At 43.3% G+C, this 11996-nt stretch overlaps 1 protein-coding gene across 1 annotated transcript; it reads right to left on the minus strand.

Annotated features, from left to right (window-relative positions):
- Positions 1–5274: 5274 nt before the first annotated feature.
- LAYN (layilin) lies at positions 5275–11608 on the minus strand. Its single transcript, XM_010150972.1, has 7 exons — positions 11593–11608; positions 10150–10447; positions 8047–8201; positions 7405–7521; positions 7178–7261; positions 6309–6411; positions 5275–5632 (listed from the first exon to the last, which is right to left on the minus strand). Exons 1-7 carry the CDS (start codon positions 11606–11608, stop codon positions 5275–5277), a joined length of 1131 nt encoding a protein of 376 aa, XP_010149274.1.
- Positions 11609–11996: the final 388 nt, after the last annotated feature.

The following is an 11996-nucleotide window of genomic DNA, read 5'->3' on the forward strand; positions in this document are numbered from 1 at the left end:
CGCTCCTTTCAACTAGGCAGCAATCTTTCCTCTCCCAGTCCCTGCCTGTCCTTCTCTGATCACTTCCTTTCCCCTGACCATCTCGCGCAGGAGGACTGGTACCTTCTGACATTTGGATACCAGGAATCGCCCCTGAAGGCTGTGCTCAGTTCCACTGACTAAACAAGGCCTATCCAAAAGCTGACGCTACAAGAACACACGTGTCTGTTGAATCAGCTGCACGTTCAGCAGCAGTCACAAACCTTTTATGAACGCAGAGTGCAGTGGTTGCAAACACAGCCCGAAACAGAGCGTGGCCACAAAAAGCGAGTGGAAGAATGCAGGAAACAAACTCCTGTCTCTTGCTGTCTCTTTGTATGCACAGTTTATTCAGCCTGGAGGAGAGAAGGCTCCGGGGAGACCTTATAGAACCTTTCAGTACCTGAAGGGGCTACAGGGAAGCTGGGGGGGACTTTTTACAAGGGTCTGTAGTGACAGGACAAGGGGTAACGGGTTTAAATTGAAAGTGGGGAGGGTTAGATCAGATATCAGGAAGGGATTCTTCCCGGAGAGGGTGGGGAGGCACTGGAACAGGTTGCCCAGAGAAGCTGTGGATGCCCCCTCCCTAGAAGCGTCCAAGGCCAGGCTGGATGAGGCTTGGAGCAACCTGGGCTAGTGGAGGGTGTCCCTGCCCATGGCAGGGGGGTTGGAACTGGATGATCTTTAAGATCCCTTCCAGCCCAAACCATTCTGTGATTCTATGATCCTACACTTAAAACTGCCTCAGACTTGTGCAAAGTTGGTTACATTTGTTAGGTGTCAGACAGCAATGACTGTTCTGCAAAGGGAACTGAAGACCTCTATGAAAAGTTAATGCTTGTTCTTCACTGCACTTGGAGTTCATTAGATTCCACTAACGAATGACATTTTGAGATGACACTGCTGACTTAGACTGTTGTGGGTAATAACTGCACTGCCCTATTTATCCCCTTAAGAAGTTCTGGCAATGACTAACTGATGACTTGAGTTAGTCAGACATCCGCCCTTTTAAATGATTGATAGGTGCACGAATAAGCTTACCATAATCCTACTAGAATAGAAAACGGTGTCATCCCGAGCTGCTGCTTGTGAAATTTCACTGCTGTTTCACCCTATGGGATGCTTCATTTTTTTCAGAAATCTTTAGCACTGACCAGACTAATTCTTAGCATGATGGAAGTTCGGTGTGTTAGAAACAACTTTTTCTACATTGTGCAAAATATTGCCTAATATTCATTCTCAGTCACTTGATTATAAGCAAAAATTTTAGTAATAAGATATTTGCTTGCTGCCCACTTTTATCCAGGTGAAGCTCAGCTGACTTGCAAACTCAGGTAACTGCAATTTTGTGTTTGCAGTGCAGAACTCTAGCAGTAACCTTCACACCACAATGCCATTTTTGGCCTGAAAGTTCAGGCTACAAAAAACATTTCCCAATAACGCTGCTAGAGGAACTGCAGTCACAAAAACATTCTTTGTAGGGCAGTCTTTAGGGGCCATCGATGGCTTTTGGTATGCTTCGAGGGAAGTGATGCAAGCGCCTCCCACAAACACTGGGACAGGGATGCTCCCAGGCCGTTTCCAAATCGGCTGATTGACAAACTGTGGAGCACTCATGCCCTCTCGTGGTCAGTGTTCCTGTACATCATCCGACAGCCGTGGTGCTGTACTGATGGAGACAAGGGAAATTAAGTAGAAAAAGAAATGATGAAATGACATATAAAATAAAGCTTGGCACGTTTACACATGTCAGCTCCAACTCCTGGCTTGAACTTTTTCTTCTCGTTTCCTGTTTTTCAATGCCTAAAAGATACCTAGTGTCTGCAAAAAAAAAAAAAAAGAGGAGAGATCAAGGATACAAAAGTGGATCAACACACAATTGCTTGATAAGAGAACACTAATTACTGCATTAGAAACCCCAGACATTGCAAGCGCCCAGCAACGATTTCTGTCCTAAACCAGGATTTTGCTTTTCAGGAGAAACGGTTGCTAACTGGGTGTAGTTTTCAGAACAGGTACGAGTTTGGGTTTTTTTTAAGGAATAACTTCTTTCAAGGCTTCGTCTTGCACCACTGTCTGCTAGAGGAGCAGGGTGAGCTTGGCAGACGCTCTGTGATCCTGCAGATACGCAGGACGGGACCATTGTGCACATCAAGCTCACCAATAACATTCAGGAAGTGAGAGAAGCAGCTGTGGCAACCGACCAAACTGTTCCCGTGTTTGTAAGAGACAGCAATAGCACACAGACCCAGAAACGTCTTCCTCCGTATTGACATTGGCAGAGCACGCTCATGGCCACATCAGGGACTCATTTCTGTTGTTGTTTCAGTCCCACATAAAATGCTTTCTGCTCAATCCTTTGGCACACCTTTGTTTCCTGGTGGCTTAGGCAAATGGGTTTTGCTTCCTTTCCCCATTTGTTTATTTCCATGCAATGGAGAAGAGCATACTTTCAGGAAACTCTGTCAAGAGCTAAATTAATTTCAGATGCTCTGTAAGCAGATGTATTTGGCAGCAATATGTTGCTTTCCTGGAGCTGGAAATACTCACCTGCAGACCAACAGGTGAGTTACATTAGTGTTCCTGTCTGGCGTGCTTCATTTGCTTGCTTCCTGCTTGCTCTGATCAAAGAAAAATAAATCCCAACCTCAAACCCAGATGGATCCACAACCCAGCCTTTAGCAAATCCCTGGAATTTCCTAGTGTAAAGCCAGACAAAACTGATGTAATTCTCTGATTTTAACACTTTATGCTGAAGAGTTCTGGCTTCAGTCAACATTTCGGAGTGTCAAGATTGCCACAACCTGCACCCTTCTTTCAGCTCTGCAGTACAGCTTGTATGCCTTCAGGCAAATCTCATCCAGCAGGAGACTGGCATTTTACCACCACATCACATTTCTGGCCATCACGGTGTACACAAGCTATTCTAAAAAAATGTTTTCAGTAAAACATTCAATCAGGGAAAGGAGATGAACAGAAATCTTCCCTTGCCACAATACTGCAGGATATTAAACAGGTGTGTTTGGCAGAGAAATGCCCAGGTTACATGGCAATCTTCAAGATTGCTTAAGACTCCACTAAGTAAATCTAAACTAAAGGTTTGAGAGGTCTAGACAGGGCTATAAAGCTTACAAATTTCTCTTGGCTGTTTAAATCATAACACTAAGGACTAATTTCAGTGACCAGTAGTTCTTGTCTTACCGCAGTACGTAGTCCTGTGTTCAGATGTCTTGTGCTTCACTGAGATCTATGGACAAAAGCTGTGTTGAATAGTTGGTAAAACTACAACCGATACAGAATGGCAAAATGGGGTGTTTTGTTTTTTATATACATATATACAAACAAATGGATAAACAGACAGTATTTTTATTTGGCTTGTGAAAATGTCAAACATGATCCAACAGAGTAAGTAAAAAGATGACTTGGAATACACAGGGCATGGGACCACCCTTCTCCCTTATCCAATATATATTCCTTATTCTTGTGCCACAAGTGATCTCTTACAGTGTGCTTCAAAAGGCTTTAAAACATACCAGTGACCAAGTTAAACTCCGTTTATCTCAAGTTATTCACAGCTGGTTTTAGCGTCCTATACCAGAAAGCTCGTATTTATGCACAGTTGGCTAAAATAACTATACATTCTATGTTCATAAGAGAGAAATTAAACTCAGTGCAACTCTTAGAATATCCAGTTACCCTGCCCTGTCTCCTTATACAACTCAGAGAGGATAAAACTCCATCCTGAAGTTGCTTCTGCAAACGGGTCCTTCATACCACCGGTGGTTTTTGCCGCTCCCACGGCAAATGCATACTTGATTTCTCCCAGCTCCTTAACAGCTTTATTGAATGTGCTGCAAACAACAGAGGAATGGAGAGAATGATGTGAAAAAAAAACCCTCAGTGTGAAAGATTGTCTTTTGTTTCTTTCCCTTAGAAGTTAAGTGGTCAACCACAGGCCATGAATTCTTTCTGAGGCAAATGGTGTTGCTTCATATCTTGCTTGTTGCCCCAGTCTAACAGGACAATTCTGGTTTCACCTGAAGTGACGTTTAATTGTGTGGCAGTTGCTATGCCTGCTGCTACTCATTTCTACTCTTTCAAAGGTGCAGGAAAACAAGAGGTATCCAATACTGGCTTCAAAAGGACACCTTAAAACTATGGTAACGTTCCCTCACACTACCAGAGAGGAAATTCCATTAACTATCCTCAGTACCTCACCGTGTCTTATAACTGATGAACATCATACTTGAGTTTACCTGTCAAAATGCCGGTTTTAACCCAATTCTTTACATTCACCTATCTTTTAATAAATTCCATGGAGATTAACATCAGCATGTCAGTCTACAGGGAATTCAGCACATGTCACAGGCCCAAGGAGGAAAAAGATCTAGCATAAAACTGCAACTGGATATTCCTTTTACAGGAAAGGAATTGGTACTCATTTTAACACACCTCCAGACAGCTACCCAGGCTGCTATAATTCCTGAGACCAATCTGAATGCTTTGGAGTGCCCCATTCCCTTCCTTTAGCATTGCAGAGAAGTCCCTTTTTCCTTGCTTTGCAATTCCTTTTGCCAGAGGATAAGTGAGGGAGCGCAGCCTTCCGACACCCAAGCACCTACTGCGATTCTTGAAAAGCCAAACCAAGGGTTAAGAAAGACACCGCTACGTGCTGGAACCCACACTGCCGTGGCAGTAGGAAGGAGGAGAGAGGGAAAGTGGCAGAAACCACACCGCTCTCCTTGTGAAGTGTCAGTGTCACAGGCACTTGGAGAGGGAGGCCAACACAGCTGGGATAAGAGCTGACGTGGAAACAGCAAACAGCGCTCAACGTACAACCACAGCAGCTTTCTCTGCCACACCTATGAGAAACCAAGGGTGACCCGTGATTGACCTGTGACTTTCAGCACCTTTGACAATGAGTAGGTCAGTTAAATAAACAGGGATTTGGGATAGGCCTTTAGTTTCAAAGACTTATCTTTGGAGTATCAAAAAAATCCTCACAACCAACCAATCAAGACCATTAAGAAGCCATTCCTGGGGAAAAAGGGGGCTTGATGTAAAGAAAAAGATCTACATTCTTTTCATTTTGGATGTTTAAAAACCCAGTCTTTCAAAAAAGAGAAGAATATAGGGACAAGGCAAAACCAGGATAAACATCACATACACTATTATTAAAATGAGTGTATAGGGCAGGCAGGTTAACTTGCATTGATATTCAGTCATCCATATTCCAGGCTTTTTTTGTCCAGTTCCTTAATATCCATAAATCTCATTCTCCACCCAGGCTGATTCCTTGCTCCTCCCCACACGATCTCCACACAGCTCATAGATATCATTGGTCACAAAGCCACTTTCAGTACTGGCCAATGTCACAAAGCCACTTGTTGATGTATTCATTGCCGCGTCATCATAATCCCTTGAGAGGCTGTCAAGCACCTTGTCTTCCTGTCTCTGGAAGGAAGAATTCTTAGTGTCAGGCCTGGTTCCAGCCAGATCTGCTTCTGACTGCTTCTTGATTACTTTGTAAATGTCCAGATTTGGACTGTTCCTCCTGAGGTTGGACAGCCATGCATCTTCCTCCTTTGGGCTTGTATCTATCCGCTCCTGTCTCCTTAGGGATGGAGGAAAGAGGACAAGTCACAATATGCTTTTTCACAGAGGTAAACACAAAGCAATACCACACCTCGCAGAGTAATTTAATGATGACCCTAGAGGAAAGCTGACACTCGGAGCCAGGACTCGGGATGACATTTGTTATTCCTTGCTGCACACCTGGGGCAGCCCCACTGCAGGACACCACTGCTGAGGTACCCTTGCACCCTGCTGCTGGCTGAGATGCAGCAAAACTCGACTCAAAACCACAGCCAACATCCCCACCAGAGGTACAGTACACACAGGGAAAGCAAAGAGAGGAAATCGGTACACGTTATTTGTTCCAAACGTATGCTCTTATTTCTGTTACTGTGTTTTACACTTTTGGAGGGGACCTTCTGGTAACTCAAATTTTTTATAAGAAAGCTTAAATGCTAACACTTCAAAATCTTCATCGTATTTCACACTATTACCTAACTACCACGTGTTTGTGAACTTAATAAAATGGCATAATGTGATTTATTTAAAATTTTACTGCACAAGTAACTCAGCCTGGATCATCCATGCCACTTGAACTTTTATCTGGCTGAAAGCGGTCCTCTCCAGAGCATCTTACAGGATCCTGAGGCTAGCTGTAAAACGATTGCCTGGACATGGTTTCACAGGGTCACTTTTTATACACAAATGTCCTTTACCTCTTTGCCAAAAGCCAAAAACAGAAGATGGCTGTAACGACCGTCAGGAGAAGTAGCACAGGAATGCTGGGAATAAGGATGTAGGCAACACTCTGAACAGGTTCTAGGAGTAAAGATTAGATTCCAGCTTTTATTCACTTCCAGTTGGATTTGCCATGCACATCATCACGCCTCGGCGGGCTTCTAGTCTTGTCCATCATCCATTTGCCATGCACAGAAAAAACAGCAGTTGCCAAAGCCAACATCATCACGCCTCAGCGGGCTTCTAGTCTTGTCCATCATCTAGCAACACCTGCTTCTGCTCAAAGGCAGCAAGTCTAACAGAGACTGACCATCTAGTTAAGCACGTCAGATGAGCTCAAATCTTCAATACGACGAAGCAACAAGCTTCACTGTCTCACTGTAAAGTGGCAATGGCAATGCAAGTTAGTGAGATACGCTGTTTTAAAAGCCAAGGAACCCCCAGCCAAAAGCTTTCAGAGATCAAAGTGTCTTTTAAGATCTATGAATTTGTAGGGGGGAAGTCAGTGTGGCAAAAAGAAATTGAAAGTCTTTTATAGTTAATAACAGACTTACTAACAAATCATTAGCAATTCAGACATTCAAAAGTGATTCAATAAACTGAAAGTACTTTTTCGAGACCCAAAATGCTTTGCACAGCTTTAGATTTACAACATTTTGGTAGCCAAAGCAATCAGTTTAGGTTTGTTCTGGAAAAGATGGGGGAAGGTGGTTTATTTCAGATGCAGTTGTCTAAATTCAGTCTTCTGCACGCAGAGTCAGACCCTTCCAACTGACAGGTTGACCGTGTGCAGCCACGCGCCTGCGCAGTGAGAGACGACAGGTCAGCTCTGCAATGCACAACGTACCTTTGGCTCCCACAACTGTTACGTTAACATCTTTCTTGTGGCCTTCTTCTGGGAATACCGGGTTCACAGGCTCTGTTGCAACATCTGGAAAGAAGCGGCTTAATACTGCAGATCTTATTTGAAAGAGTGGAAGAATGATAAAAAGTGAGAGTGAGAGGAGATTGAAGAGACTACCAGCTGCAGAGATGTGTACTGGTACTCTCTGGACTAGATTTCTGCAGCATGACCAGTGGTCCCAGATACTACATCAACAGCAGCAAGGCTGTGTTCCTGCAGAATGGATTCTAGAATAGACCAAGGGAACTGCGAACTGCAGGGAAGCTTCTTGCTCAGTAAGTTTTCAGCCTGCGAGTGTCTTGGACAATGAATGTAACAGAGTATTTCTACCAAAAGTCAGAATATCATTTAAAAAAATCCCCAAACAAATATCTAACTTACCTCTTTGAGAATTCTCTATTGAAACGTTTGTTGGCTTCTCTAAAAGAAAACAGAGACAGGCACAATTTCCTCATAAGCTGTAGTAGGGGGACCAAGTGTATTGAATACAGTCAGTATAAACGAGCATTTTATAATGAATACACTGACCACCCTTCTGCGGTGTTCTCTCTCCCTCAAATCCCCTCTGAGATCTCAAATGCTTTACAAAAATCCTCTGACAATGCATGTAAGTCACAAGGCAAATAGCTACAGTGCTTAGATACTGAGATTGTTTTCCCCAGGACTTGCATAAGTTTAAAGGTATCCGTCTTCCACCAGATCTTTCCAGTGAAGCTAAGAAAGGTTTTCCCTGTTACTGCAATCTCCTCATACCTCCTCTTGAGGACTGGGAGCAGGCTGGTTTTTAAAGCTACAGAATTATTCATTACCGAGAGAGTATTTGCAAATGAAGTTGTTTTTCATGTTGCATCTGTCATCATTCCATTGAAACATGTAAGGACCTCCGACACCCGGTGGGGCAGATGGCTGGTGGTACATCACAACACAGATTTCACTCCCACAGGATGGCTCATCCACATACCATTTCCTAAGAAAAATACAACAAACGTGTCATGTGAGACGTGAGGTCAATTTCCATGGTACTGCAGACGCTCAGATGGGAATAGAGTGCACAAGGCACCACAGAGGGCAGAATCTCATTTTAGACCTGTGCAAAATCATCTAGCAAATTATTTGTGCTCTCTGTCCTCAGTGCCCCATGCTGGCAAAATTCTGACACCGGTTTAATAAGAAAATGAAAACTTTAAAGCACGATCTGTTTGTTTAGAAAAACAGTAACATGAAAAACCCCTGTCTTGTGGATTTTTTTTTTTTTTTAATACTCAACTTCACCACTGGAAAACTGTGTATCCCTTTCCTTGTGGTACACAGGAAGTAGGCTTCACTACTTCGCACTCTATCATACCATCATTACTGAAGTGGCATTTTGTGCATCTCAGAGAAACCCTTCTAAGGCTGTGTCCTGATCCTGAAAAAGGTTCAATACCCACTGACTTTGGAACAAGGAATGCTCTGCATTCTAAGCGCTTTCTGAAAGCTGATCCATACCATATACATAATTCCAGATACACCCAGGCATCCTCTGTGGGAAAAACTCACATATGTTAAAGCAGTAATTTTTCAGTCATAACAGTGCTCACTTCCTTCCTCTCCTACTGCTGTTCCCCTTTCCTGACACATCCATGATCTTTCCCTCAGCTTCACCATTTAGCATAAGCAAGCTGTGTGTCACCAATTAAAGGCAATAATTGTTGCTGTTTCTTAGCAGCAACGGATTTGCTAAGCTTCCTAGTACGTACCCCCAGTGTCTGAACCACAGGAGAAACTTTAATACATTGAACAGTACTAAAAGCAGTCCTGTTTTATTCATTTCCTGCACACAGCAACTAAAATTCCTTATGGGTTGCCAAAGTATAAAGTTGACAATAACAAGGCATTTTTACACCTGTTCAGTGTAAAGAAGGATGCAAAGGCAGAATTGTTATACATATGACATGATGCCACAACATATTTGAGAACATTTGGGTTATTTAATCAAATTCAATCGCTGCAAATGCAGCAAGAAGTTCAGGATAATGAGTGACCATTGTAGAGTTTGATTTTTTTTTAAATTACTTTAACCACAGGTTCAACAGTAAACATCTACTAGGCAAAATTCTCTTGAACCTGAAGTTCACTGTAAAGCTTGCACCTTGTTCCAAAGGCTTTTGTCAACCTGGAGATGTTTAGAGCACATTTTCTACTTCTATACCACAGAAAGGCAGACCTTGCAGGCCTCGATCTAAGTATATCTTTTCTCTAGAAAACTGAGTCATGACTGAAATTAGATAATAATTAAGCAGAATTTTTTAGACTAAACGCACTTTGGTTCTATGCTGAACAGACATGTGAAAACAGTGAAAAGAACTCCAGCAAACTTGTAATGGTTGTAAATGTTGTCGCCTTTATATTTTAATTACAGCAAATGCTGTGATTGCGGTTGCCGTAAGACAAGGAGGCAGAAATTCAATGTGTGGTGAAAATTTTAGTTTTTCATGTCTACAATGAATACTGCAGCTCTCTAATTTGACTGTCAGGAAGAAAATGCCATTCCCTCAGCAAGCAGAAGGGCCCATTGCTCCTGACATGGGGAACAAACCTTCAGGGCAAAGCACATGTTTTGCACATGTCTAATCAGAGATTTTTAAGACCAGATCGCTTGTGTTTCCACCTCCTTTAGCAATCAGAAATTATCAATCTAGCCCAAGCTAGACACTCTAGGTGTCTTATACAGAGCAACAGAGAGAGAACAGGGTCTTGAGAAGGTAGTTAGTCTAAGATGACTCGCTCTCTGGAGATCCTGGCATTCTCGAGTGACTGCAGAAGGAACACAGATGACAGCTGGGACAACAGTGCTTGATTCTTTTTTGAAAGAGTCCTTTTTGATTGCTAGAGGCAGGTGACAGTCCCAGCTTCCCATTCTCACGGGTACCTACCGGAACTTGGATGAGCTGCCATCTGACCAGGAGTAGAGGTTCTGACATTCTGTATTATTGTCTACCTCCTCCTTTTTCCTCCGGAGCCCTATCCAAAAATCTCCATCAGAAGCTAAGAGACTCTCAATAAATTTTTCAATCAGTCTTTGCTCTGCTTCTGTTTCAATACTGACTAGATGTCCACCATCAGCTCTGCAGGCAAGGTGTGCTTCTTCATAGCTGATCCTGCGTGAGGCATCGTGAAAATAAACTATTTTGTAGCACGGTCGCTGCGTTCCACCCCGGCAAACCGTCTGTCCTGTAGAAATCGGAAGAAACCCGTTACAGAAACTATGCCTGTTAGTACCACACGTGAATACTAATACGTCAGTTTGGTTGAGTTTTGCTCTGTACCATAGTTTATATGGAAAATACGACACAGGTTAAAAGCCTCCCGTATTACTGGACTGGAAAATGGCATCTCCAAGCTTTCCTTCCTGCACATCAGAGTTTAGGTTGATCTGCACAGCACTGTTTATTCATGTCCTGCACTTCTTACCTCCCTCGTGAATTTTCTCGGATTTGAGGACCCTAGGAGTTCCCTGCAAAGAAACTACGCTATGCCAGAGAGCAAGCTGACATATGCCATCTTTTAAGAGTTCCTTTGCAACGGTTCAGGGAGGCTTTCTCTTCATTCCTTTTAAAGGGATTATAATGCCTAAAGTGAGAGATCCCCTTACACGAGCAAAGATAATTTATCCTCTGGGGTATACGTAAGAGTTTCACGGAGCACATACTGCAGCCTATCAAGATGTGTTCACAGAGCCCAACTGTAAGCACAGCTCTGCACTGAAATGTTCCCGACTGCCCAGGAAGTGAACAGCGTCTGTTTTCAGACCACCCTACGTCAAGGACTTTCTCATGCATGAAGCCATGGCTTATTCTGATTAGAAGGGAAGTAAAGATCAAAGTGAAAAGACACACAAATCTAAAACTACGCACGCGTATGCTTCTCAGCAGAAGAGTCCCAGTATTTCCACGGTGGAAATACACAGTTGTTTCGCTCAGTAAACAGTTCTTGTCAGGCACACAGCAGACACGATCTCCTAACCTCTGTGTTTTTACAGAAGAAAACCACTCGGCAACATTTGTCACAGGCTCAGAACAAATGGGATGTCAGGGCAGGTCATTATAAACCCCTCCATGGGCTATAAGCTGGATTTCTTTATTATTAGATATTCCAGCATGGCCACTCTAACAGCGGGGATTTAAACACCTTTCGTACTGGAGTTTTTCAACAGTTCAGTACTCGGAATCACAGAGTCTGCAAACTTTTTACGCAGAAGTTCAAACTGGCTGTACTCCAAGAGCAGTATTTAAACACGCATCTCTAGGCATAACCTGGATTCCTCTGGGTAACTTAACACTCAGGCAGGCTTGGGGAAAAAGGCAAAAAAACCTTACCTCTTCTGAGGGACATGTCCACTGCTACCGTGAAAGACGTAAGAAAAACACAGAGATCACATGGTTATTAAAAACCTGCGGGAACTGTCTAGGAAGAGGGTCACAAACTGCCGGGTTTGGGTTTTTTGTGGGTTGGTTTTTTTTTTCCTATTAACTGTCAGAAAATCTCTGTTTTATCAGCCAAATTCACCACTGCTTTCAGCGAAGGAAAAAACGGTTGTAGTTGATTGCTGTCTAGGCTTCACTGACAGCTTTCCAAATTGGGTGACAGGACAAGCGGGTGTGTTGCTGTGAGCGTGCTGAAGCTGTGAGCGTGCTGAAAGGGCTCCTTGTATTTCCCTGCTGTCTTCTCACAGCCTGCACGGCCAACCAAGCCCCCCGCACGCCCGGCACCCCGGCTGCTC

The sequence above is a fragment of the Eurypyga helias genome, unplaced genomic scaffold (assembly GCF_000690775.1).
Source record: "Eurypyga helias isolate BGI_N326 unplaced genomic scaffold, ASM69077v1 scaffold9604, whole genome shotgun sequence".
NCBI classification, from domain to species: Eukaryota; Metazoa; Chordata; class Aves; order Eurypygiformes; family Eurypygidae; genus Eurypyga; species Eurypyga helias.

Excerpts from the sequence above, each read along its gene's own strand:
- LAYN (XM_010150972.1), bottom strand. Across the intron at positions 8,202-10,149 it reads GGCAGCTCATCCAAGTTCCG|GAAATGGTATGTGGATGAGC; the intron begins GTAGGTACCCGT and ends TATTTTTCTTAG. Across the intron at positions 5,633-6,308 it reads TTTTGGCTTTTGGCAAAGAG|GAGACAGGAGCGGATAGATA; the intron begins GTAAAGGACATT and ends TCCATCCCTAAG.